This window comes from Carettochelys insculpta, chromosome 2 (assembly GCF_033958435.1).
Source record: "Carettochelys insculpta isolate YL-2023 chromosome 2, ASM3395843v1, whole genome shotgun sequence".
Classification (NCBI taxonomy): Eukaryota; Metazoa; Chordata; order Testudines; family Carettochelyidae; genus Carettochelys; species Carettochelys insculpta.
The window spans coordinates 94,971,758-94,997,694 of record NC_134138.1 but is presented as its reverse complement, the minus strand read 5'-3'; the positions used below and the strand labels follow the sequence as shown (position 1 = coordinate 94,997,694).

Sequence of the window (25,937 nt, the reverse complement as noted above, 5' to 3'; positions counted from 1 at the left end):
TTTTGTCTTTTAGTTGTTCATTGAAACTTTGTCTGTAACACCTAAGTTTATGGGTAGAATTGATCAAGTCACCCTTTTAAGTACTATTTGTAGGGGAAGAGAGAAAATACAGTTGCCTTAAAATATTATTAAATGATTAAATCTCCACAGCCCTTCTTTTCCATCATGCTGATCGATGGTCATCTTGCAGTGCATATTAATGCTGGAGACAGAGCAAATACTAAAAAAATCATCCTCCAGCCTGCTAATGGAACATACAGTGATGGGCAAGAACATTCTGTTATCCTGATCCGGAATAAGAGGTACATGTGACTTTAAACAGTATCACTTGTTTAATTACTGTGAGTCATTGTCAGTTCACCATGTTCCCTGAAGAAATTACTTAGCTAGCTCATTTCAGCGGAAGAATCAGGGTTGTGTGTTTCTGTTGTTAATAGAGGAATCTTGATTTATATGGTAATTGCATACAGCCACAGATTAGGTTGTGCATGAAAGCTTCCTGGAAAGCTTTAGATAGTCTGGACCACCTGAGGGAAATGTACTAACTGTTGCTAGAAAAAATAAACACTTAATTGACTATGTATTTGACTAAGAAATGTGCATGCCCAATTTATTTCTGTAACCGGATTAGTTGTCACATTTATTGATAAAGATACTCAACAAATCCATCCTACTATGTATTAAAATATTCTTCAAAGAACCTCTTTAGTTTTAAATGATTTTAGTTTTAGGTGGATTATCAAAATCACTGAATCTATTTCTTTGCACGTTCCTCAAAGCTGAAATGAAGTTACTTGTTAAATGATTTTATACCTTTGCCCTTTCAGGATGATAATGGTACAAGTAGATGAAAGTAATCCTGCAGAAATGAGACTTGGATTGTCGGCAGAAATGAGCCCCATGAACTTTTCCAACTTCTACGCTGGTGGGGTTCCAGCAAGAGAAAGCATTTCTGCGGTCAAGATGACAGGATCTTTTTATGGCTGCATTAGCAATCTGATCTTTAATATGAAGTAAGTCAGCATGAATAGCTGCACTGTTTTGGGGACTGGAATTGTAGGCCTGTGTATATAAAATACAAAACTGTTGCTTTTGATTGTAAGATCTCTAGGGCATGTGCCATACCTAATTCTTTTTTGTACTGTGGGCAAGCATGATGCCAGCACTCTGTAATAAACAGCAAAATGTAAAAGAATTAGTATCTAACCTGCATCAGTGAGTATTCCTGATCACATTTGTAGGTATTCAGTCAGCCTCAAAAGTGCCTTTAATGCATATAGACACATTGCACAGAACACATAAGCCGTGTCTACACATGCACGCTACTTCGAAGTAGCGGCACTAACTTCGAAATAGCGCCCGTCATGGCTACACGTGTTGGGCGCTATTTCGAAGTTGAAATCAACGTTAGGCGGCGAGACGTCGAAGCCGCTAACCCCATGAGGGGATGGGAATAGCGCCCTACTTCAACGTTCAACGTCGAAGTAGGGACCGTGTAGTCGTTGCGCGTCCCGCAACATTGAAATTGCGGGGTCCTCCATGGCGGCCATCAGCTGAGGGGTTGAGAGACGCTCTCTCTCCAGCCCCTGCGGGGCTCTATGGTCACCGTGTGCAGCAGCCCTTAGCCCAGGGCTTCTGGCTGCTGCTGCGGCAGCTGGGGATCCATGCTGCATGCACAGGGTCTGCAACCAGTTGTCGGCTCTGTGGATCTTGTGTTGTTTAGTGCAACTGTGTCTGGGAGGGGCCCTTTAAGGGAGCGGCTTGCTGTTGAGTCTGCCCTGTGACCCTGTCTGCAGCTGTGCCTGGCACCCTTATTTCGATGTGTGCTACTTTGGTGTGTAGACGTTCCCTCGCAGCACCTATTTCGATGTGGTGCTGCGCAACGTCGAAGTTGAACATCGACGTTGCCAGCCCTGGAGGATGTGTAGACATTATTCATCGAAATAGGCTATTTCGATGTCGCTACATCGAAATAAGCTACTTCGAAGTAGGCTTCACGTGTAGACGTAGCCATAGTTGGGTTCTCAGTGACCTGCTTTGCATGCTCAAATAAGATAATTGCCCAAGAAAACTGTGGCATGAATATTGTTGTGTTGAACTAACGGGTACTGTTTAATGCTTTTCTTCCACTGTGCGTAACCCTTTTGAAGTATTTTTCACTTATATGCAAGTCTTCACCCATTGACAGATGGGTAAGTTCTTAAAAATACTTTCTTCTACTTAGAGCCCTCTCCTTTGCAAACCTAGGCTTTTGGATTTCAACACTGCGGTGAGGTATGAGCATGTGGATATGCACAGCTGCTTGCTTTCAGAGAAGCGTAAACCTGTCATACAGGCAGAAGATTTTGAGATTCAGCCTGAACTTCAGGCTTTGCCAATTCCTCCGCGACCTCTTACAGATATTAAGAAAGAGCATACTACAAATTCAGTGCATGCTGCCACTGTCAGCAAGGTGAGTATTCTGAGGGAGCAAAGTCTGTCTTAGCTGTGTTTTTCTTAACCACAAATACAGACCCATACACTTATTTCCCTTCTGTGTCTATCTTTATGACTGAGTGTTTCTTGAGTATCTAGTCATTATTTTTCTGTGGGAGGGGGGCATAGGTTTTGGGGATTTTATACCAAATGCCTATAATAAGAAATCAAAACAACGGTAAAGTAGCACTTCAGAGACTAATAAAATGATTTATTTGGTGATTAAATCATTTTGTTGTTGTTGTTAAAGCGCTACATTACTGCTGTTTTGTTTTGTTAGACTGCAGACTAATATGGCTACCTCTCTGTTACTATAATAAGAAGAGAGAAGCTGTCTGAGACCTCTGCCAGGCAACTGGAAGCCATTTCTGTTGATGAAAGGCTGGGTCTACATGTGCCCCTTCCCTTCGAAAGGGGCATGTTAATGAGCGGGTTTGAAAGATGCTAATGAGGCACTGCAATGAATATGCAGTGCCTTATTAGCATAGTGGTGGCTGCAGTGATTCAAAAGTGCGGCTTTTCGAATCGCGCGCCGCCTGTGGAGACAGGACCTTCCAAAAGGACCCTCCCTCTGCAGTTTTCGAAAGCCCTTCTTCCGCTCACAGATAGGAAGAAGGGGCATTCGAAAACTGGGGGGGGGTCCTTTCGGAAGGTCCCACCTCCGTGGGCGGCACGCGATTCAAAAAGCTGTACTTTCGAATCACTGCGGCCGACATTATGCTAATGAGGCACTGCATATTCATTGCAGTGCCTCATTGGCATCTTTTGAACCTGCTCATTAACATGCCCCTTTCGAAAGGAAGGGGCACGTGTAGACCCAGCTGAAGTGTCTATGCTGCATTTCTGTCGACAGAGTTCTGTCGACAGAGCATTATTCCTTAGATTTCTGAGAGACAAACTGTTGAGGCAAACACAGAGTTCTGTCCAGAGTCTGTCGACAGAATGCTTTAAGGGTGTAGACACTCCCTGAGTTATGTCGACAGAGGCCCCCCCCCCACGTTGATAAAACTCTGTAGTGTAGACAAAGCCTAAATCAGACGCTGTAACACCTAACTAGCAGAGGCGTGTGTTAGTGATATGAAACATGGTTTAGTCATTATTGTTTTCTTTGAGCCTGCTGAATCCTCTGTCATCTGAGAGTTGAAGCAACTGTGCACTTCACATTTGTGCAGTCTGTTGCACAGGGAGCAAACAGCACAGCCACGTTGCTGTAAAAGAGTTCTGTTTAGGCGACAAAATATTTTAATACCTCTTTTGAACTGTGTTCTTTAATAAAGCTCTTTCATTAATAGGTGCAGTGTGCACAGGATTTAATGCCAGACCATGTTCCTGGTGCTCACCAGTTTGGTCTGGCTAAAGGCAGCCACATAGCACTTCTTTTTAATCAGTCTGCAATCAGGAGGAGGTAAGTATATCTTGAATTATACATCACACTTTGCCTTGCATTCAGCTTCATAGAGGAGGACAGCTTCTGTGAAGGAGTGGTGTGGCAGAGTCTCCCCAAACCTAGCATCAGACCTTGCCTCTGCCTCAGTTTCTTTTCTGAGCTATTATCAGCTAAAGCACCACATTTGGTGGAGGATAACTACACTTTTCTCCCAGGATTCTTTATTAACATAAATTGATAGTTTTAACTCTAAATCAGTCTCACAGACTTGCTCTTCAGGCATAGCCAGTCCTCTGGCCTCTTGTGAGCGTGTAAATCTCTGATGGGGTTTTCCCCAATAGCTTCCCCAGTTCCCTCTGGATCCTCTGCAGAAGCTCCATTCTTCTTTCACTCACTTCTCAAGCCAAGAGCCTAGAGAGTCTCCCTGCTCAGTTTTTCCTCTGGTGGGTTGGTTTCTCTGCTCTTATACACACTTACCTGAAATCTGTCTTTGGGGTAAGAAGTCTCTCCCTGCTCCTTTCAGTCTTTTGTTAAACTCAGGCTTTTTGACGTATTCCAGTGGGCCTGGTTGTGGGTCACAGGCCTGGGCTCATATCCTTCACCTGCAGAGTGGGGCTGAGCCTTTCACAGGGTGCCTCTGAGTTCAAACCCCTTAAAGATTCCACTGACTGAGTGACAAGCTATTGGTGTGTTTCTAATATAGGGTGTTGCTTGTTATAGTGGAAATTCTACTGATCATGCTTTCAAACATATATAGGGGGGTTATAATTGGCTTAGGTCCTTTTTAAACCAATACCTTTTAGTCTCAAGGGTTGGTGTTTCTCAGAGCAAAGATTTGAACAATATTCTATGTTTACTGTCTAGACTTTCTGTCCAGCTGAATCTGAGAACCTATGCCTCTAGTGGCCTGATTTACTACCTCGCTCATCAGAACCAGATAGATTATGCAGTTCTTCAGCTTCATGGGGGACAACTCTATTTCTCATTTGACCTTGGAAAAGGAAAAGCAGTAGCCTTTCACCCTGCTGCCGTCAGCGATGGCAAATGGCACACGGTATGTACCGCAGGGGCTTGAACTTGCTGGCAGTCATTGGGTCCTTCTGCTTGCCTTTCCCATGTTCCCGCTAGTGAGAGGAGAACTTGGCCCTGTTCTGAAATAATTCCTATACTTGTACCTGAATACTGAATGTCTCTTTTTTAAATTCTTATTAACTGTGCGGTGAGTCCTGCACAGCTTATTCAGCACCAATTACTCACCGAAAAGAGGGATAATAAAAAGCAATCATCCCTTCTGTGGGAAAATCCTTCATGGTGGGCTGGGAACTTTACCCACATAGAGTTGTTACCTTCAGGGCTGCTCAGAGCTGGAGAACACCGAAACGTGAAGGTGCCAATAGTAGGATGGGGTACCAGGATTTGGAGGCAAACATTGTAGGTGCTTCAGCAGATGGGTCTGCTGGTGTTAGTCCTGGGGGATCCCAGTAATCACTCGGACACACAGTTAGGGGAAAGGGTATTTAATCAGGCCTGGCAGGAAAGGGAAAGGTTGCAAATACCATAGGTAAGGAGGCTTAATGGTTACAGTTCAAAGACAGCGGTTGTTGGGGCCCTGGGCCAGACCAGTGGAGAGTAAGGGTCTTCATGTCTCGTGCCTGGTCTGCCTACTCCACTCCAGTCTCTACTCAAGCTAATAGGAGTGTGTGGGTTTCCAGACCAGGCTTAGTTATTGTCTCTCACTGTAGTCCTGCCACCCTAGCTCTCTGCTCAGCCGCTGTTGCTCCCCCATAAGCCCCACATGGATCTGCAACCATCTGTAATTTCTGCCAGGCACAGCCTGGTGCACACACAGCTATGCCCACAGTTGTGGGGGGGGGGTGTTCCTATCTGCACCCAGCTTTTCTGCAGATCCTCGTTAGTTGCTGCTGCTTCCCAAAGGTACCTAGTCATTTCCATCCTCCAGTCTGGCCAGGAGAAAGGGGATATACAGTGGAGAGAGGGCTCATAGGAAACATAGTCCCTGCTTAGCAGGTTCATCACAGAATTTTCTGCAGATTGCTTCATCAAAGTGCAAGGGATTGGTGCAATGTAGAGAAAGCACAGTGTGGGCCACATATGTTGGGGTATCCAGTGGAGGCCAGAGCCTTCGGTGATGAGACCCTGTATCTCTGTACCTTGCCTCTCTCTGGTTCCCTGCCAGCAGAGGTCCACTGGACCCTCACCCCCGGCTGGCTTCTGTCCCTGGGAGGCACCTGCCTTTGTGAGGAGGGTGGGTTCCACACTGCACTGCAGGTCTGCACAAAGGTCAGGACTAACTCCGTCAGCATTAACTTCAATGTGAACTTTCCTGTGGACTGGTGGGGAAGACAGTATATGTCCCTGTAGCCCTTCTTCTCCAGGCCTGGAGGCCTGAGGAGGCCTCCGTGGGGATTGATGGCTGGCAGAAGTACCACATTCCACAGCCAGCCTGGGAGCCTTCGAAAAATTACGTTGCCTGCCTAGTGCAAGTAGAGCAACTAATAGCATAAGCTACCACACAAAGAAAGCAAAGATGAGCTTCAGCCAGAGACACTACAGACAAGCTCTAGTTGTCTGTAGTGTTGAGGGGCAGAATATTCCAGAATTATGGTCCCTACCAGTAGTTCTGAAGTTGCCTTAAATATAACTAAAATAGCCCTAAGTATTTTTTTAATACATTTAATATGAAGATCTTGGAAAACGCTCTCAGGAAAATAGGTAATCAGTGCAGGCTCTGGAGTGTTTGAGTGCCACTGGTTTGGGGACAAAGGCCCTTGAGCAGTGATACTGCTGCATTCGAAAACAACCTCAATTTGTGGATGCTGTCCAACAGAAATGCCAAATCCAGCGTGCTAATTAACGCAGCCTAGCCTCTGAGGTCATCTTCAGACATGGTTTTTGCCCACTCATATTTGGGGCAGCAATTGAATGCAAACTTTGCTTTTTCTTGCAGGTACAGACAGATTATGTTAAACGAAAAGGCATAATCACCATCGATGGGCAGGAATCGGCAGCAGTTAATGCGCTGGGCGATGGTAACACGTTGGATGTGGAGGGGAAGCTTTACCTGGGAGGGCTTCCTTTAGGTTACACAGCTAGAAACATTGGCAACGTAAGATTTATTTTGAAAATACCTCAGTTAAAAATGTGTAAGAGAGAACTCAGATGGCTCACAGCATAAGCTAAACTCCAGCTGTCTGGGGCTAGAAAGCATCATTTTCATTATAGGCTTTTTCCATCTTTCTGTATAGCATCTGGTACTGGTCACTGACTAGATGGTCTGTTATCTATGGCAGTTCTGCTGCCCTGTATATCGTAACTTCTCACTTACCTTTTCCATAATTGGACTTAGTGTATTACAGGCGAACAAAGATGTTAACACTTTGAATCTATAATTTTATCAGAACAATGAAGGTTAAATACCAGTGATTTTCGTAATAACATACTGAAGCAAATTCAAAGCATCTTTGATCTATGGGCTTCTTCTCTGTTCCCATTCATGGCAAACCTCTCATTTATTTGCATCAGAGCAGGAGTGGGCCCTTCGGGCATGTGTCTTTGACTATTAGTAATTCTAGGCAGAGATTGTTTTATGTTTTGATACACTGTTTATTTTTACTGCTGTCAGGCATGGTGTACATTTGTGGTGCTATATAAATAATTATGTTGGTGCTTTAAATCTTTTAAGGGTATTTAGAAGAGAACATTCATTTGCAGTGATGCCAGGCATTGCTGTGAGACATCAGGCTGCAATTTGCCTTCTGTATATTAACTGCCATATCTCACTACACATAGGTCACCCAGAGCATCCCTGCATGCATTGGCAGTGTGATGATTAACAATAAGCACCTTGATAAAGAGAGCCCCATCTCCATCCTTGCTGTGAATAAATGCTATGCAACTGCACAGGAAGGCACTTTCTTTGAAGGAAGTGGGTTTGCAGCCCTTGGTAAGTGTCATTAAGTGAATCAATAACCTATTGAAGTCATGCTTATGAAAAACACATTAATGTTACGTATAGGTAAGATGAATATAATCAAATGACAAGTCATTCAACTATTGTATCTTCGGGATATGTATTTCCAACTGACTCCTTCCCTCTTTATGTCCTAGTGTGCCCCCCTACCCACTCACCAATGATCTGGCAGTTGGCAAAGGAGTTTCTGACACAAGTGAAAGACCAGCTGAGAAAAGAAACTGTTGTGTGTGTGTGTGTGTAAAAGAGGTTAAGCCAGTGTAATTTAAAGGCTGAGGAATCAGAAGGTGTAAGTCAATGACTTTGAAGAATGATGAGGGTCACTTTACACTTTTTCCATCAGTGCTGGAACTAGGGAGGTTGGGCATGCTGCTGCACCCCCTGGCTTGAAGTGATTTCCATTATATCCAGGATTTATAGTTTGGTTTAATGGCTCTTCCCCGCCAACTACGACCCCCTCCCCCTACAACACCCTCCCCCAACAATACATATCGTTCCAGCACCTGTGACTTTTTTCTGTTTCTTCAGCATTTTGAATTATACCAATGTAAACGCCCTGCATCTATTTAAACTCAGTGTAGTGATGTAAGAGTCTAAATGAGCTGAAAAGGAACTTCACTATGTGTCAGGGAGTTTAACTCTCACCACTTTACAGGTTGCATTACAGCCTACAAACAACTTTCCAGAGATTGATCAAAAACTTTGTCCATTCAGGATAATTGACATGCTTGTGCCTACTAGTTCTCACATGCACTGTGGATTACTTGTCACAGTTCAGGGCAACTGCACTTATATTTCCTCTCCATGGCCCAGCACCACTCTGAGGTACACTTAATAGTCCCCTAGCAGGTGTACAAATAGCAGGTTAGATGGTGAGATGCTATTCAGGCAAGAAAGACCCACTTGAACCCTGTACAGCTCTCAACACACTCAAGCAGCAACTCACCCTCTCTATAGTGCTGGTTTTAGTAACATGGTTTCCTGTGCACCCTCACTAATGGAGTCTTTCCTCACTGCAGGCAAAAAGCTCAGGCAGCAGGAAAATGCTTCGTACTCTTGGAGCTTTTATCCACTGCCTCCCTGATGCCAGTCTGTCATAAACAGCTTAGTTCCCTGCAGTGACATGTTACCAAACAGGTTTTTTTCCCTAAGCAAATACATATATTCTTAAGATAAAAGCTTTACAGAATAAAAAGTGTATTAAAATAATAAAAAAGCTACACATGTGATACTGAGTTTACCAGAAATCTCTCCCACCAGTTCCACAGGGATTCTGGTCAGGACCAATCTTTCCAACTTTTCCCTAAGGCAGTGTCTACACAGCATTCCCCTGCCAGAAGGGGAATGCAAAGGAGTGAGGTTGAAAATTCAAATGAAGTGCAGATCTACATGTGTCATGCCTCATTTGCTTATTCTCATGAGATTGAGCTTCAGGAAGAGACTTTTCTGGAAGCAAAAAGAGCCGTGTAGATGGTGTTTCTTCAGAAGAAGAAAAAACATTTTTGAAAGAACCCTTCTTCCTGAACCAAATGTGGAAAAAGGGTTCTTTTGAAAACAGGGGTTTATTTTTCCCAAAGGAACCCTGTCAATATGGCTGTTTTTGCTTCTGGAAAAGTCTCTTCCGGAAGTGCAATTGTGTGAGAATAAGCAAATTAGGTGTGAGATGTGTAAATCCATGCTTCATTTGAATTTTCGATCTTGTTTATTTGCATGCCCCTTACAGAAGGGGAATGCTGTGTAGATGCGGCCTAAGGGTATATCTACAGAGCAGCCTTATTCCGAAATAAGCTATTCTGGAAGAGCTATACCGAAATATCTTATTTCAAAATAATGCTACTTCACACAAAAACACATTTCAAAGTTATGCTTAGCTGTTTTGAAAATAAGTCTAAACACATAGGCTATGTCTACTCTTGCATTTCTCTTTCGAAAGAGGGAAGCAAATGAGGGAATTTGAAAAGGCGAATGAGGCACTGATTTACATATCTCATGTTTCATTTGCACAATCTCTTTCTGGAAGAGATTCTTTTGAAAGGAAAAAAGCAGCATAGACGGGTCTCTTTCGAAAATAAACCCCATCTTCAAAAGAACCGTTCCTGAAACGAAATAGGAAGAAGGGTTCTGTCGAAGGTGGGGTTTATTTTCCAAAGAGCCCAATCTACATTTTTTTTTCTTTTGAAAGAATCTCTTCCAAAAAAAGATTATGCACATGAAGCATGAGATATGTAAATCTGTGCCTTATTTGCATCCCTCTTTCAAAAGAGAAATGCAAGTGCAGATGTGGCCATAGAGCCTGTTTGGAAACAGAGCTGCTGGATTCACTATGGCTTATTTTGAAACAAGCTCTATTCCTTGTCTTAACAACACTTATTTCGAAACAGCTATTTCAAAATGGTCACTCTTCCTTGGGAAATGAGGATTTCCAATTTTGACTATTCAGACTTTATTCTGAAATAGCAGTTGCATAGTATAGAGGCTCGGTTAGTTATTTTGAAATAACAGCTGTTATTTCAAAGTTGCTGTGTAGGCCTGCCTTAAGGATCAGCCGTTCCCTTTGACAGAGGTTCTATCTGTATGCATCAGTTTAAACACAGGCGTTTTATCCAAAAAAAAAAATTTTTTTTTTTTCTGTTAGCTTCTAGAGAATCCACTTTGAATGTCTGCCACTGGATTTGCTAGCTCTCTGGACGTGTTTCACCCTGAGAGAATTTGTCCTCTATTCTTAGTTCCTGGAGGTGCTGCGATTACTGTCCCCCATGAAATTGCATGCCATTCTTGGCCCACAACAATACATGAACACAACACAGTACAATATAAAGATATTGCAGAAAAATCCCATTTCTGCCACATTCCTATTCTTCTACTTTATGTTTATCATTTATTTTTCAGTCAAAGAAGGTTATAAAGTCCGATCTGATGTGAACATTACACTTGAGTTCCGCACCATGGCCATGAACGGAGTTCTTCTTGGAATCAGTAGTGCTAAAGTAGATGCCATTGGACTGGAGATTGTGAATGGCAAGGTGGGTTGTATATGCAGGGCACACTCAGTAGAGGAGTTGGAGGAGTAGATTTCCAAAGCTTCTATAAAATAGGAAAATTAGAATGATGGAGCCGTAGTTCAATAATAAGTGATGAAACCAGAATACAATGAGATAAAAATAAAGATCTTGCCATGATTCATAAATAATACACACCTGGGAAAACTTCTGGCCACTGGGAAGACCGGTGCATATCATGGTGCTCACCACAAAATGAAGCTTATAATTACCAACCTCCTATAATTACCAACAATAGTACTTACATCAGCTTGAAAAGTTTGTGTACTCTTTTTTAGTTGTGATAGCTACTACAGTGTGTCTGCTCTTTGTTAGACCAGCAAAATATCTTTCATATAAAGTGGCACCTATTTAATTTGAGCTAAACTTGCTCTTGTCCAAATATGCTCTTCGAGAAAGTGTTTAGCTGCTGTGTATTCGCAAGAATTTTGTTAGCCTAGGCGAAAGTCCTGCTGTTTTTCTAAGAGGAGAAATTATCTGGAAATGGAATGAGTCATCATTCAGTATTCAATCATTTTCTTTTAACGTGAGGCTGAAAAGCTTGGATGGAAGTATATGTAAGAAAATTGGTTTAAATTTCCCTGTTTCTTTTGCTAGAAGTTTTAGTTATTTATAAAGCTGATTATAAAGCCATCAATTGAATTTTATTTACAAAAAGAAAATAGTACAAGATTTAGTCCCTTTTTTTAGTTACAGTTAAAGAAGAAACATAAATTTCTAAAGCAGGATTAATGTGAACAGATGAGTTTTTCAATCTTAGTCCTTTTTTAAAAAAGGGAAGAGAAATAGAACTACATGCTTTCTTACACATGTCCATTTATCCACACCTATATTGGCACTGACCTAGTGGTTTTCATTGTATACATGAGTGTTTCCCAAAGTGTGGTCCATGGCCCAGTATCAGTCCTTTGAAAAAATATACCAGTCCTTAGAATATATAAAAATTATCATTATATATGGTTATTATTGTGAATAAATAATAAACAGTGAAAATTTATTCATTTTTCATTCTTTTGTTTAATATGCGCTGGTATTTTTGGGCGACAAAAAAAGGTACTGAAAAAAAAACCAAGTCCCAACTATATAATGTTTGGGAAAACATGCTATACATAATTGATATGATGATTTTAGTAATCCAGGTTAAATTAAGTGTACCACCTATTAAGTCAGCAGGAGTATACTGATGTAGAAGAACCACAAATCATATTTACAGCAAACATTTATATCCTAAATAAAGAATATCCAGCTTGTTGACTGTATCACAGTCAGGTTTAGAAAATACTTTAATAGATGGGAGTTTAAATTCTTATTAAATTGATTACTGGGCTTTTGTTAATTGCCACTTATTTATTTAAGCAAAGGAATCTTTGCAGCCGCAAAAATGTGCTTTCATCCAAGCAAATTGCTTCATGAAGTCTTACTCTCCATGTCATTATTGGCCTCTGATTATCTGTACAGGTTTTGTTTCACGTCAACAATGGAGCTGGCAGAATAACAGCCACATATGAACCCAGACATACAAATAGCCTATGTGATGGAAAGTGGCACAAGCTTCAAGCAAACAAAAGCAAGCATCATATTGCTCTGATGATTGATGGGAATTTGGTTCAGACTGATAATCCCCACATCCAGTCAACATCTGCAGATACAAACAACCCCATTTATGTTGGAGGCTATCCCGGTATGTATGGTAGTATTTCTCTCTCTCTCTGGCTCATTGAACTGCTAACTAAGCATTTCACAAACTGTTCAAACCAGTTTAGTGAATGTAATGTGAGATCACTGCTATGCTAAGAGCCTATTGACATTTATGGGCCTTGGGAACTGACTTTGTGGGGGGTTGAGCTAACTCGAGTCATAAAAAAATTAGAAATGCTTTTGATGCGGCTCTGTTGAATTAGGTCATTTGAACCTGGCACAAGAAGGTGTCGACTTGCTCTTCCCTGCCAAGTCTAACGGTGGAGGAGAGGTTCGCCCTTTGAAATACTTCCCTCCACTGGGATTTCCATGGAATGGGGCCATTTTTCAATCTGAGGCAACACAAGATACTCATTTGTTGAGCATTTTATGAGGGTATCAGTGGGCATATGAAGGCATCTCCCCATAGTCTGTGCAATACCACACTCACCCCTTCTTGTTGTGGCCATGCCCACTATGTGATGCATTATGGGGCTGTGCTTCTCACCTGAGATTCTTCCCTCTGCAGTGGAAGAGAGGTTTCCAAGTACTTGATGTGAAACTTTCTTTGGGGGCCCAGAACCACAGCTAACCATGTTACCCCCGCTGCCTAAGTAAGAGAGATCTTCTGGTACTGAGCTGATTGACAGCTCCTTGTCATCCAGTTTGTTAGGAACCCCAGACCAGTTTCCCAAGAGTCTGAAAGCCCTTACTTTGCCTTGCAGGTAAAACTCGTTACACCCAGACCCCAAGTCCCCTTGAGGAATGCTCTACCATAGTATATAGCCCCATTACTGGACACTCACAGTAATTACGAAGTCTGCTGTCTCTAGAGAGACCGTGTACATATCATGTTACACACCAGCATCCACCTATTACTTAACATAACAACCCTGAGATTTACTGCAGATAAAACCAAGTGAAGTCTATTGACAAAGATAGTGATCTAAGTGGATTGGAGCAAGGCAGTTTGGTTAGTCAGTGGGTCTAATTGTTTGGGACTCCAACCTCAGTCTTTCATTGCAGTCTGTCTCAATCCCTCTGAATAAGGTCCCTGCTGGACCAGCTTCTTTGCTGTTGACTCATTGCCCTGTCCTTCCTGGGGTCTGGAGTTGGGAATTCGGCCTAGGCTGAACCCAGACCCTCCTGCTTCACCAGAGCCGTGCCTGGGCCCTGAAAGTCCCTCAGCCTAGGATGGATGGGGTTTGGCCTGTGCTCTGCTGACATTCTTCTGGGCCACTTCCTACCACACTCTGTGCCTCTGGTTGAGGAATGGCCATAACTGAGGTAAAGTCCTTGCCTCAAACCTCTACAATCAAGCGCTGTTGGTTGCAACCCGCTGGTTTTACATCCCATTTGAATTGTGTGAAGATGGGGACCACCGTGTGGTAGGTATTAACAAGACTCCCTCCAATAGCCATGTCTTTTCCTGCTGCTGCAGAATGATACTTCTCTGGGAAATCATTTCACTTCCAAGTTTTTTTTCTCCCACCACTGAGGCTTCCTTTATACTGGGCTTTTCCTCAAGGGTAAGAGTATGCTTGGCAGTGCCTTCCCCGGGCCCAGTACAGCTCTAGCCCTTCCCTGTGTTGGCCTCAGAGTGAAGTCTGAAAAGTGCATCACAGTGATACGGGTACGGTTACAAACAACATAAAAGTGCAACAGGCTTCTAACACTAAGCATAGCTCAAGCAAGCTAAAAGTTTTGTTTGGGTCAAGTTTCTCTCCTAAAGCAACCTCTCAGCATTGCTTACCTATTCCTAGTCCAGGATCCGGCTGTAATGGATAGAAAAGGTGCTGCCCTATTTACTCCCTCCATTATGGATAATCAAGGAGTTCTCTTGCTTCTTATATTCTAGTGAACCTCTGATGTGTATCCCCAGATAAGGTTATTCTCCCCATTGCTTGTCCCCCAGTGTCCTGACACCACGCTGTCTTTGTCCTCCAGTTAATTTGCCCTTTTCTGTTGACTCCATATGCAAATATTACTGACTTTGTCTTCAGCTAATGCTGCTCCATTTACAGCTGAGTTCTAGGCAGACAGGTGAATCAACATGCCTTTGCCTGGGACAAACTTGTTTAATAATTCTACCTGTTTACTTGGTTTAAACATATTTTTAGTACACACAAACTTCTTGTATTACTCCCACACATATATCTCACAGTGTTTATGATAACCAGCATGATATAAACTTTTATCTGGTACCTTACATTACATTCTTGATACTGAACACTGTATAAAGCACAAAAGTAGTCCTGTTGCTCTTTATAGACTAACAAAATAATATATTAGGTGATGAGCTTTTGTGTGGCAGACCCCACTTCTTCAGATCTGGAGGTAGTGCTGTACTGGAAATAGGACAGCAATGTGTTGGGTGTAATAAGCTAGGAGTTGCTTGTACAGGACAGCCACTCCTTCCAGCTGGCATTGAGGGGGTTATACATGAGTCTGCTAGAGACAGTTTCTACAGGCCAAGATGGACACCAGGTCCTATTTGCTCTGCACATTTTCCCTTTTTGTATATTTGTTTTCACTAAATTATAATAATACTGAGAAAATAGAGCTTAGTTCTTTTAGGATTAAACTGTACTCTAGGCTATAATTTGAGTTATGCTTTTGTATTGAATTTATCCATTACAAAGACTGAGTTTGTAACATAAAAAAATTAGCTGCTTTGCAAATAGGGTAAATACATTTATTTGCATCTTTTTAAAGCCCACATGTCTGCTGATCTGAATAGCTGTCAGATGGTGATGAACTATTAAGTGAAGTGTGAAATGCCCACAAAAATTCATCTCTGAATGGCTGTTATTATTAGAACAGATAGGCCTATGTGTTATGCAGAGTTTAGGTTGGTGAAATCTACAGAACAAATATGGCTTGTAAGCATTTGGACAGCTTTAGGAATAATACTTTGCTCATGTACAACACCTTCCCATGTTGGACCTAAAGATGATTTTACAGATATTGATGAAAGACTCCACCAAGCATGGCTACTGCCATTCCATGGAAGGTGTTTTGGGGTTTATGTTTGTTTAAATGTGCTCCTCTAACAAGATTCCTCTTGGAAATATGTGTCATAGGCACAGAGACAGGAGAAATTCACACACCACAGTGAGTGCTACTGAAAGCCTGGTTTCTCTGACAACAGTTCTGTGTAGTTCATCATGAAGGGATGGGCTAGGGGAGTGCCCAAAGCCAGGGAGAAAAACGTCATGTAGACTGAGCAGTTGAAATGTCCTGGCAGATGTACTCGGCTCCAGATCTGACTGCCCTGAAACTAGCACCTCCCTTCCCTCAGGCTGGGATTTCTTTTGCCTACTGTCGAGTGTCCTCAACATCTAGTTTGGCTGGTGCAGACCACAGGGCAGTTGTTGAAAATTCTGTGTTTGAGTCTGCGAGGTCTTAGCACTTCCAGAGGGGTGTGCATGCACATCCTCAACTCCCATTGATGCTGATAGACTCGGGTGCTCTGCTGGTCCTATTTTTATGTTGAATGATTTTTTAAAGAGAGCTTCTGAGTCTTACGCTTTCCATCCTTTCACACGTGTGGCTTCAGTCCCCTCCCAATAGAAACAGATTCTACGTGTTTCGTATTTTCTTTTTTTTTAGCTGATACGAAGCAAAACTGCCTGACCAGCAAGAAGTCATTTCATGGGTGTCTGAGAAATCTCATGCTTATTAAGGGCCCACAGATGGACTCCTATGACTTGAGTGAAGCCTTTGACCTGCGTGGAGTGTTTCCTCATTCGTGCCCTGGGGCTGAGCACTAAACTTCAAGGAAGGATTTTTGGATTTGAGATGAGTTTTAAAATTCCTTAATGATGAAAAGGAGTTTTGTTTTGTTTTTTTTTGGGGGGGGGGCGTTATGTGGGAGTAAGAACCAATGTCTCTTTCAGTTATTTTCCAACTCAGGACAAATATTTTTTAGACGATCTAGGCTTAAGTTTTTTAACTTAAAAAAAGAAATTGTACAAGCAGTACCTCGGCTAAAATGTTAACAGCATTAATTGGGTATTTTTCTTTGGATATTGTTAATCAGTGTTTACAAGACATGTTCTCTTTGCTTGATAGTATTTTGTTGTATTGTATATTGGTCTTTTATAATAAAATAGAATTGAACCACACAGTGAAAATACAAGGCATGTACATCATTTCATGGGGTGTAGTGGTTGTCTATTTTAATTCTAGGAAAACAACCACGTACAATGAAGTATAATACGCAAGATGACAGCACCCAGCAGAAGACACAGGAAGCTAATGGGATAAATGTGACAATATCAGGCAAATAATGCTAGTTCAGGGGTCCTTGTGCTTTGCCTGCCCTGCTTTAATGGATGGCTGGAATCCACCTGTTTGTTTTCTCTTTCATATTTGTTTTCTCTGTGGTCCTTGATTCTATTCCGCTTTACTCAGTACTTTCTTACTCAGTACTCTTGCCTATCCCGTAGTCAGTCAGAGGGGGAGTTACTGATGGGCAGAGATGGCACATCGTCAGTCAGTGCATACACAACAACTGCATGGTGTGGAGAAATGTACACTATGCTATGCAGGTTAAACCAGACACCTCATTTTCCATGCCAAAGGGAGCACAGACTATCTTCTGCATTTCAGGCAGTAGTGCTGAATCCTAATCCACAATGAAGAACACAACCGCTCTTTTGCAACTCTTTGGGAAGAGGTGGCTGGGCCTGCACCACTTCCCAGAGCTCCTATCAGCCAGGAAGCCTAGGAGCTGTGGGGTTCTGTGCCTGCAGATGCTCAGGTACACAAACTATCTCTCACACCCCACATCCCCACCAGTGGCTGGCCCTGATGAACCATGTATGGCCGCCATGATGGATGTTCCCCACTATGCCTTATTTAGACCAGTGGAGCAGATATGGAGTATATGATCTCTGCATTTTCAAAAGGTGGCATAAACAGGCCCTTTGTTATTGCATAACAGTTCCCAATGCAGTTCCGTAAGTGCCCTCACAAAGGGGCTGCTTTTAAAATAAAATGGAATCATTTCCCCAAATCCTGAATCACCGATTTGTGGCTAATCCTCTACTTAAGCATGCAGTGAGAATTTTCATGAGAGGGTTGGCTTACATTGTTTTTATTTTTTGTCATGGATAAAATACAATGTACATGTTCTACTTTACAAATACGCTACTATGCAGCGAATGGAATTTATTGTAACAAACAGTGAACAGTCTTAACAAAGAGCGGAAGGTAAAAACATACATACAAAATTGCTTCAACTAATGGCCTTATTTCCAAGACAGTGACACATTATGGAAAACTATGCAGGAACCCCCTCCCCACCACACAACCCAAAATAACAGGGCATTTAAAAACCGATCTCTTACATTTGAAACATACACACATACGTTCCGCCAATGATTCATAACAATATATTTGAATGTGACCAGAAAATAAGCTCCAAGAGTGAGGCACCATGTCTGGTGTGCCTTAGCTACAAATATCCTTCTGGTGTTCAAAACTGGCTGATTTCCAGTGCTTGCCCACGGAAAGGAAACACTGTTCACCAACAAATCAAAGGCTGTGAGGCAAGTAGACATAGGCAATGCTACTACTAGGGAAGCTTTGGAACAAGCCTGATTTTTTTTTTCCTGGCAAATGTCATGAGGTAGTTTTCAATGTACATTATACAGACATTAGCAATATTCAAAGGAGTCGGAGTGTTCCATTATGTTTCTAATAACTACTACTTATGTATGTCTCTATAGCTGGTGTGTTGATGTGGAAAATGAGCTTTTTATAACCCACAGAGCATGTAAACACTTAAGACATCTTTGGAGGTTGTTGAACAGGTTCTACTCCTGAACACAGCCACTCCCACTCCTTCCCTGCACAGTTTTGTTACCTAGCAAACCAGCATATTATAACAATTTTGAACAAAACAGTAACGGAAGCAGAAATCCAGAAAATTATGTCCACATTTTCAAATAGGTTGGCCTAGCATCAAGACTCCACGAATGAACATTTTTGGATGCAATGTTTATTTTCCTGTTAGCCAAGATGACCAGTGTAAACCTTGTAACACACCGTGCTGTGTCACACCAGCTATAATAAGTTTGACTTAGTTCCTGCTCACCTTCATGTCAATAGGAATTTTATCATTTTATTTCAGTGCCAGCAAGTTTTTTGGCCCTATAGTACCAGTCTGTATACCATTTGTAGAATCTATTCCAACTGCTTATACTTACATGCAAGGATTAAAGTGATGGGCAGTTTTAATTTAAAAAGTTACCATTCTTGCAGCTAAGAATGGGTATAATTAAATCACTTATGGCTGTCCTCTGTCTCTATGCAAAGGGTGCTGGTACTGGTATTGACAAGATATTCCAACCTGTAAAATAAAGATATTATTTTAAGCCAGACTTCCAGTGCAATCTACATGTGAGAGTCCAAAACATATAGGCGACATCTACATGAGAAGCCTCTATCGACAGAAGTCACTGTTGGAAGGGATTTGCTGGAAAACTTCTGTTGGTTACACACAAAAGCAGATCAAAAGAACAATTTGCTCTGTTGACAGAGAGCAACCAGACTACCCAGCCCTCTCTCAACAGAATGGCTGCCCGGAAGCTCTACAAACAGGGCTGCTCAGTGAACAAGAAGCCCTGTCTATTGACAAAAGGTCCTCTGAGCGTCTACACGGCTGTTTTGTCAACAGAACGCTGTCGAGAGAGGCATTATACCTGAACGGGGAGAGGTATAATGCTACTGATGGATGTGCTGGGCTTTGCTGACAAACTCTCGACAAAGCGCATTTTGTGTGTAGATGCTCTGCGTTTTTTTTTCCTGACAAAAGCCTCTTGTGTAGATGTAGCCACAAGGTAATGGCTTGTCTACACTACTCGTTGGATTAACAGGCAGTGAATGATCCAGAAGGGCTCAATTTGTCTCATCTAGTATAGATACAATACAGTGACTGCTGAGCACTTTCCCTTTGACTCAGGTAGGCCACTGGAACAAGAAGCACAGGCAGAGTCAGTGGGAGAACGTTAGTTGTTGACTTATGACCATGAAGACACCACGATAAGTAGATATAAATAGGTTAACTTCAGCTATGATATTCATGTAGCTGCAGTTGTGTTACTTAGATTGATGGCCCCCCAAAGTGTTGATAAGGCCTAAAATTACAGTTTAAATGCTTGAGGATAAGGTGGGGAAGTTAAATGTGTTTGAATACACTTTAGAAAATGGTATCATTTTACGTTTGAAATTATTTAACGGATGTGCGTGATTTCTGTGAAATCACAAAAATGCTTTCAATGGTAATAAATATAATACTACTTTTATATACAGCTCTTCACATTCAAAGGACTTTGCACATAAGAATCCCTAGGAGCTGTTTACCCTTGTATAACATATACGTACGAGTCCTGTTTGGCTCATGGAGATTGTTTGCACATGTCTGAGAGCAGGATTTGATCTTGGTACTCTTCTCAGGTGGGTAGCATAAGAATTAGTTATTAGCCCTATTTTATAGTTAAGACCAGGGCATTGAGATTATGTGACTTGACCACAAAAGGAACCAGTGTAAGAATCAGGATGAGAAGATGTGAGCTGTTAAGTCTTATTGCCAAACCTCTGGCCTATATCTCTCAAATACACATGAATGTAGTCTGTGAAGACAAGAAATACATTGTTTTTATTACACTTGTACTCTCATCCTAGCTGGCATTGGCAGACATTAGTATTCTAACCTGGAGCTGATGAAAAGTAATTGTGCAACACTTGGAAGAGAATACTGAATGATGTTGTTAAATTTTATCCTACCCTGTATCTTGAAGAAAGGAAACCAAATTTTGCCCTTTATGGTCTCAGTTCAAAAAGTGGCAACTCCATATTCCACAGGTTGGCTTTTCATATTAAGTACCACCAATAAGGTTGCACAAGTGTAGCAGAGGGCTTGGTAGATAGTCAAATGAAACCTAAAGGAAAGATTCCAAATGTATAATAATAATACACAAGTATAGCAAACCATTACAAGTTAGGTGCACCTTCATTAAGACAAAAGACTTCCCATGGCTACACTGGGAACAATTCTCTCCATATTCCTGTGGCCAACTCATGGAGGTGGGGAGGGAACCACTAATGCGGTTTTATACGTCATACCACACATTCATTTATCATACAGTAAATATTCTAATGCCAAAAAATATCCCTTGTTAAATCTGAATGATTTATAACGTCCTGCATTTGCAGGTTGACAAAAAAAATTCTCTAGTGTCAATACACCTCTCCTTAGCAAATACACAAGCATATATCTGCATAAACTAGAGTTCAGTTTGATAATCGCTAGCCAGCTGCAGAGCTGTGAGCAGTGCGATAGAGAGAGAGGCTACATAATGGGCAGTTTCCCCAACCCACAGCTCAGCCTATTTGTCTTGGCTGATTAACTCTTCATTTACAGATTGTATGCACTTTGCAGCAGAGTCTTTTATTGATTACTTGTTTGAACAGCGCTTAGCATGGTGGAGCCCACTGTGGTTGTGGGCCTTTAGGCACTATCACAAGAGTAATATTAAATAAATCTCACTCTGCATCAGAAATTCTTCACCATCTCTGTGAAGAGGAAAACATAAAACTCCTGCTATAGTAAACAAGAGTCAGGCACAAGTTTTCTTCTGAACACTGCTGACAAGAATTAAAAACTACAACAGACCAAGGACAAACAATTAGGCAGACATTAGAAAACACGAGGTTTTGGAGAAAGGGTTGTAGCTGTAACTGGCACTTTAAGACATTCAGTGCATGTGTTAAGGTATTATGCAGAAAACATTTTAAATCTGTGACTAGTCAATGAAAATGGGCATGGGAAAAATCTGGCCGCACTACTTTCTACCAAATGTCTGGCTCAGAGCCCCTCTCTGTTTTACAGGTGTGTAGAGTAGGATGAGAGGGAGCAGGCGTTTGTGATGCAGTACTGCTACAAATACACTGGCGGACTCCACATCAGAAGGCTGATAGAAGTAACGTATACAGTACAATGTACATAAACAGTACATTTGTCTTTACACAGTAGTTCTTTCTCCTCAATATTGGCTACGAAGGAGGAGTGAGTCAGTGGCATAAATATTGTAGCAATGTACATTTTCCTTTATAAACTGATTTGCTTTCGACAGAAGGGTTCAAGTTCAAGTAAACACATTTTGGCATGGCTGTTGGTCCAGCTGTTTAGTACGTTTCCCTTCTTGCATAGCATGGTAATTCCTTTGCATTAGGAAGCCTTCACAACATTCAAGGATGTTGTCGTGTTAGCTGTTTACTTTTCTTAGCATCAAGAGAACAAGTGAAAAAACTCTTCTGTTCCACAGCTTGTTCTAAGTACCTCTGTTCTTTCCTCTTTCATGTCTATTGAACAATTGACACTAACATAATCCATGTGAAAGTGTCACCATTGTACTATATTGTATAATGTTCCATCAATTGGAGTAATGGCATTCATGACCTATTTGTATATGGAAAGGTTCAATGGTGAATTACATTTGGAGGAATTTCTGTATCTATGCAATACCAAAAGATTTGGTTTCATCCATGGCAAGGTCTTCTTGAGATGGAAGGCACAAGTGCCATCCTTTTGGCTTTTTTCCAAATCACAGTGCAAGCTTCAACTAGATTTTGGTTTTATCACCCATTCTGCTTGAGGATTTGCACGGTAAACATCTAACATGTATGCATCCGGGTCCAAACAATGCAGTCCTGCAACGAAAATGAAGAGTAAATGTTCACGTATTGTTTGGGGCATGCTAATAAATCCAACAGTTTCCAAACTGCATGGAAGCAAGTCAAGTTTTGTGTGTGCAAATTCCAGTTTGACTGTACATGCACCAAGGTGGCTTGGAGACTTTAAGCCAGGGGAGTAGGAGAACCCAGTCCTACCATCTCCATAATTTCCTAGCCTGGGATCCTGTGCACATCAGCCCCCTGAAGAGGGGGCCCTTCTGGCAGGGACTCTACTCTCTGGGGCTATGTCCTACCAGTCTGTTGAGTTGGGGCATGGCCCCTCCAGTCCAGTTTTCTGGGCAGCCTCCTTCCTGTAGGGTCCTCTCTTGGGAAGCACCTTGCCACAGTGCCAGGCTTCCTTGGGTGGGGCAGCTACATGTTGGTCAGGGCAAGCCCTGCAATGTCTGGGGGTTCTGTTGCTCAGTTACCTCAGATGCTGGTGGCATGTAGATCCCCTTTGCAAGGTCCCCCTTGGCCAAAGAGATAGTGGTTACTTCCTATGGTCTGCCGTGGCTGTCGGGCTAGTAATCTGCTGAGGTAGGGAGACAGCTAGTTTCTGACTCTTCCTCAGAGAGCCCTGATGGCTACACTCTTCCCTGGCTCCAGCCTGGCACTGGCTGCAGGTCTAATGGGGGTGGAGCAAGCTGGGTCCAAAGGCTTGTTTTAATCCCTACTGTACTGTGTGGCAGTTTCTCCACGTCGTCACAGTGTGGAAAAGGGTGTTTCAGCAAATTTCCTCTCCCTTGTTTCTAAGTAATGATTAATCTGCTGTCACTTGCTGGTGCGCCTGGGAAACTCCTGGCACACCGTTTAATAATAGGTTCAATTCACAAGCATTATGGCTTCACTCTAAACAGTGACCTTATTTTTGCCATGGTCTGCCATGACCGGAACTGCAGTGTCCTTACTCTGCATAAATCTCTCAGTTTAGGACTGTAACCAATAGCCTTCCTTTTCATGCCCATATCTATATATGCTTGATCAAAAAGAAACTCTATGTCACAGATGTACTCCCATCCAGGCACGAGCTGCCCAAGCAGCAATTTAAACCATATTCCAAAATAATCTTTAGTAGGAAGGGAAAAGGGAAAAGGACATGGCTGTATAATATTGAATTAAAAGCTTTGTTTCTTGGCCTGTTGGCAAGATCAAATTTAATTTCAATCCATTGTTACTGTCATATCTATTCCAAAGGTTGCAATCTAAATAAACACTGGGAGGTCTGCAGTGGTTGAAACCCACCCAGCCACTGAGTTTCTAGCTCAAGCTTTGGGGTGGGTCTCACTGTAAGTTATCAAGGGAGAAATGAAATTTGAGAAAATTAAATGTAAGGGGGGGAATTTGCTGGCAAGCAGTAAGGGTACCCCAGCTGTGGGGATTACATGGAAGAAGGCATGGGAGGTATCAGAGAAGTAAGCAACAGGTCAGGTGAATTTGTCAGGAACACACACGCATAGACTACGGATCCTGCAGCAATGCCTTTATTAGGTCATTCTAAGATGAGCTTGGTCACAACCTCCTTTGAAGCCCTCAAAGTCAACAGGAATCTTTCCACTGAATATTAGGCTTTGGATCAGACACTGTATCCTGTATACCCTTTGTTCTGCTGATGGACAATAGAAGATTCTATGCTATAAAGATATCAGACAAACGGAGTTATTTCAAAAGAATTAAGACACTGAGATTTACTTTTAAAAATAAGTTACCTATGTTTCCTCCAATTTCATATAAACTTTGGATCTGGACTTTTGCGTTCTTCAATGCTGTATGGCTGTCATGGAGAAGAAATTGAGTTTTAGTCTTTCGTAGTATTACTGTGATAGTGTACATTGAACATAACCATTATAACCAACCAAGGAATTCTATATACCTTGTTCCAGTACTGATAGATCTATGTGCTGAATGTAAACATTTACACCTCATTCAGCACTACAGAATATTGTCTACAGCACTGTAGTCTTGCCAACTCTCCTGGAGCATACAGACCAGCTGCCATTTGTAGCAGTGATAGCTGGTCCATCCAGTCCTACTGACTTGTAAACCTTATACAGCAGGGGTTCTCAAACTTCATTGTACCATGACCACCTTCTGACAACTGCAATCACTTCATGACCCTCAGAAGGGGAACTGAAGCCTGAGTCCTCCCAAGCCCCACTATGCCAGGGGAGGGGGTCCAAGCCTTGAGCTGCACTGCTCTCAGTAGCTGTGTCTACACGTGCACGCAACTTCGAAGTAGCGGCACTAACTTCGAAATAGTGCCCGTCGCGGCTACACGCGTCGGGCGCTATTTCGAAGTTAACTTCGATGTTAGGCGGCGAGACGTCGAAGTCGCTAACCTCATGAGGGGATCGGAATAGCGCCCTACTTCGACGTTCAACGTTGAAGTAGGGACCGTGTAGACGATCTGCGTCCCGCAACGTCGAAATTGCTGGGTCCTCCATGGCGGCCATCAGCTGGGGGGTTGAGAGATGCTCTCTCTCCAGCCCCTGCGGGGCTCTATGGTCACCGTGGGCAGCAGCCCTTAGCCCAGGGTTTCTGGCTGCTGCTGCGGCAGCTGGGGATCCATGCTGCAGGCACAGGGTCTGCAACCAGTTGTCAGCTCTGTGTATCTTGTGTTGTTTAGTGCAACTGTGTCTGGGAGGGGCCCTTTAAGGGAGCGGCTTGCTGTTGAGTCCGCCCTGTGACCCTGTCTGCAGCTGTGCCTGGCACCCTTATTTCGATGTGTGCTACTTTGGCGTGTAGACGTTCCCTCACAGCGCCTATTTCGATGTGGTGCCGCGCAACGTCGAAGTTGAACATCGACGTTGCCAGCCCTGGAGGACGTGTAGACGTTATTCATCTAAATAGCCTATTTCGATGTTGCTACATCGAAATAAGCTATTTCGATGTTGGCTTCACGTGTAGACGTAGCCAGTGGGGTGAGGGGAGAAGCTGAAGTTCAAGGGGTTCAGCCTCAGTCACAGGGCCTATAACCTGAACTTCACTGGCCAGGGCTGAAACCCTTGGGCTTTGGCTTGGACCAGCGTACTGGGCTTGGGCTGCAGAACAGGAACACAAGAATGGCCATACTGGTCAAACAAAAGGTTCATCCAGCCCACAATCTTGCCTTCCAACAGAGGCCGACACCAGGTGCCCCAGAGGGAGTGAATGGAACAGGTAATCATCAAAGAGATCCCTCTCCTGATGTCCATCTCCAGCCTCTGACAAAGAGAGGCTAGGGACACTCTTCCTTACCCACCCTGGCTAATAGCCATTGATGCCTCTAATCTCCGTGAATTTATTTAGTTCTTTTTTGAAGCCTTGTAAAGTCCTGCCCTTCACCACATCCTCTGGCAAGCATATTATAGTAGCAAAATTAACTATCGTCTATCATAGTGGTTCTCAAGAATGTATACAAATACCCTTGGGGGTAAGAACGGTCTTCCAAGGGGTACGTCAACTCATCTAGAGATTTACCTAGTTTTACGATGGCTACATAAAGAGAACTAACAAAGCAAGTACCAGCTCAAATTTCATGTCACATTATTATGATGGAGAGAGCCATTATCTTACAGCTACAGTTGTAGAAATTGTCATGCTTGAAATAACCCATGAACCTATATCA

The 25,937-nt window shown here is 42.6% G+C and overlaps 2 protein-coding genes across 9 annotated transcripts in view; one reads left to right on the top strand and one right to left on the bottom strand.

The window, feature by feature from the left end:
* The window catches only part of LAMA1 (laminin subunit alpha 1), a 211,348-nt gene extending 194,629 nt beyond the window's left edge, over positions 1 to 16,719 (top strand). For 3 of the 4 annotated variants that reach the window (XM_074987418.1, XM_074987419.1, XM_074987421.1), the window contains 10 exons: positions 151 to 302; positions 828 to 1,013; positions 2,248 to 2,452; positions 3,768 to 3,880; positions 4,727 to 4,916; positions 6,831 to 6,989; positions 7,673 to 7,826; positions 10,743 to 10,876; positions 12,371 to 12,593; positions 16,202 to 16,719. In XM_074987418.1, coding sequence (XP_074843519.1) covers positions 151 to 302; positions 828 to 1,013; positions 2,248 to 2,452; positions 3,768 to 3,880; positions 4,727 to 4,916; positions 6,831 to 6,989; positions 7,673 to 7,826; positions 10,743 to 10,876; positions 12,371 to 12,593; positions 16,202 to 16,362 — 1,677 coding nt within the window. In that variant the 3' untranslated portion in view covers positions 16,363 to 16,719. Of the gene's footprint in view, positions 1 to 150; positions 303 to 827; positions 1,014 to 2,224; positions 2,453 to 3,767; positions 3,881 to 4,726; positions 4,917 to 6,830; positions 6,990 to 7,672; positions 7,827 to 10,742; positions 10,877 to 12,370; positions 12,594 to 16,201 lie in introns of those variants that run through there. The other variant, XM_074987420.1, reaches the window with a different exon arrangement.
* A 955-nt stretch (positions 16,720 to 17,674) lies between these two features.
* ARHGAP28 (Rho GTPase activating protein 28) overlaps positions 17,675 to 25,937 on the bottom strand; it is a 111,944-nt gene continuing 103,681 nt past the window's right edge. For 4 of the 5 annotated variants that reach the window (XM_074987413.1, XM_074987415.1, XM_074987414.1 and 1 more), the window contains 2 exons: positions 24,040 to 24,104; positions 17,675 to 22,309 (listed from right to left, as the gene is read on the bottom strand). In XM_074987413.1, the coding sequence (XP_074843514.1) occupies positions 22,218 to 22,309; positions 24,040 to 24,104 (157 nt within the window). In that variant the 3' untranslated portion in view covers positions 17,675 to 22,217. The remainder of the gene's footprint in view (positions 22,310 to 24,039; positions 24,105 to 25,937) is intronic. The other variant, XR_012644459.1, reaches the window with a different exon arrangement.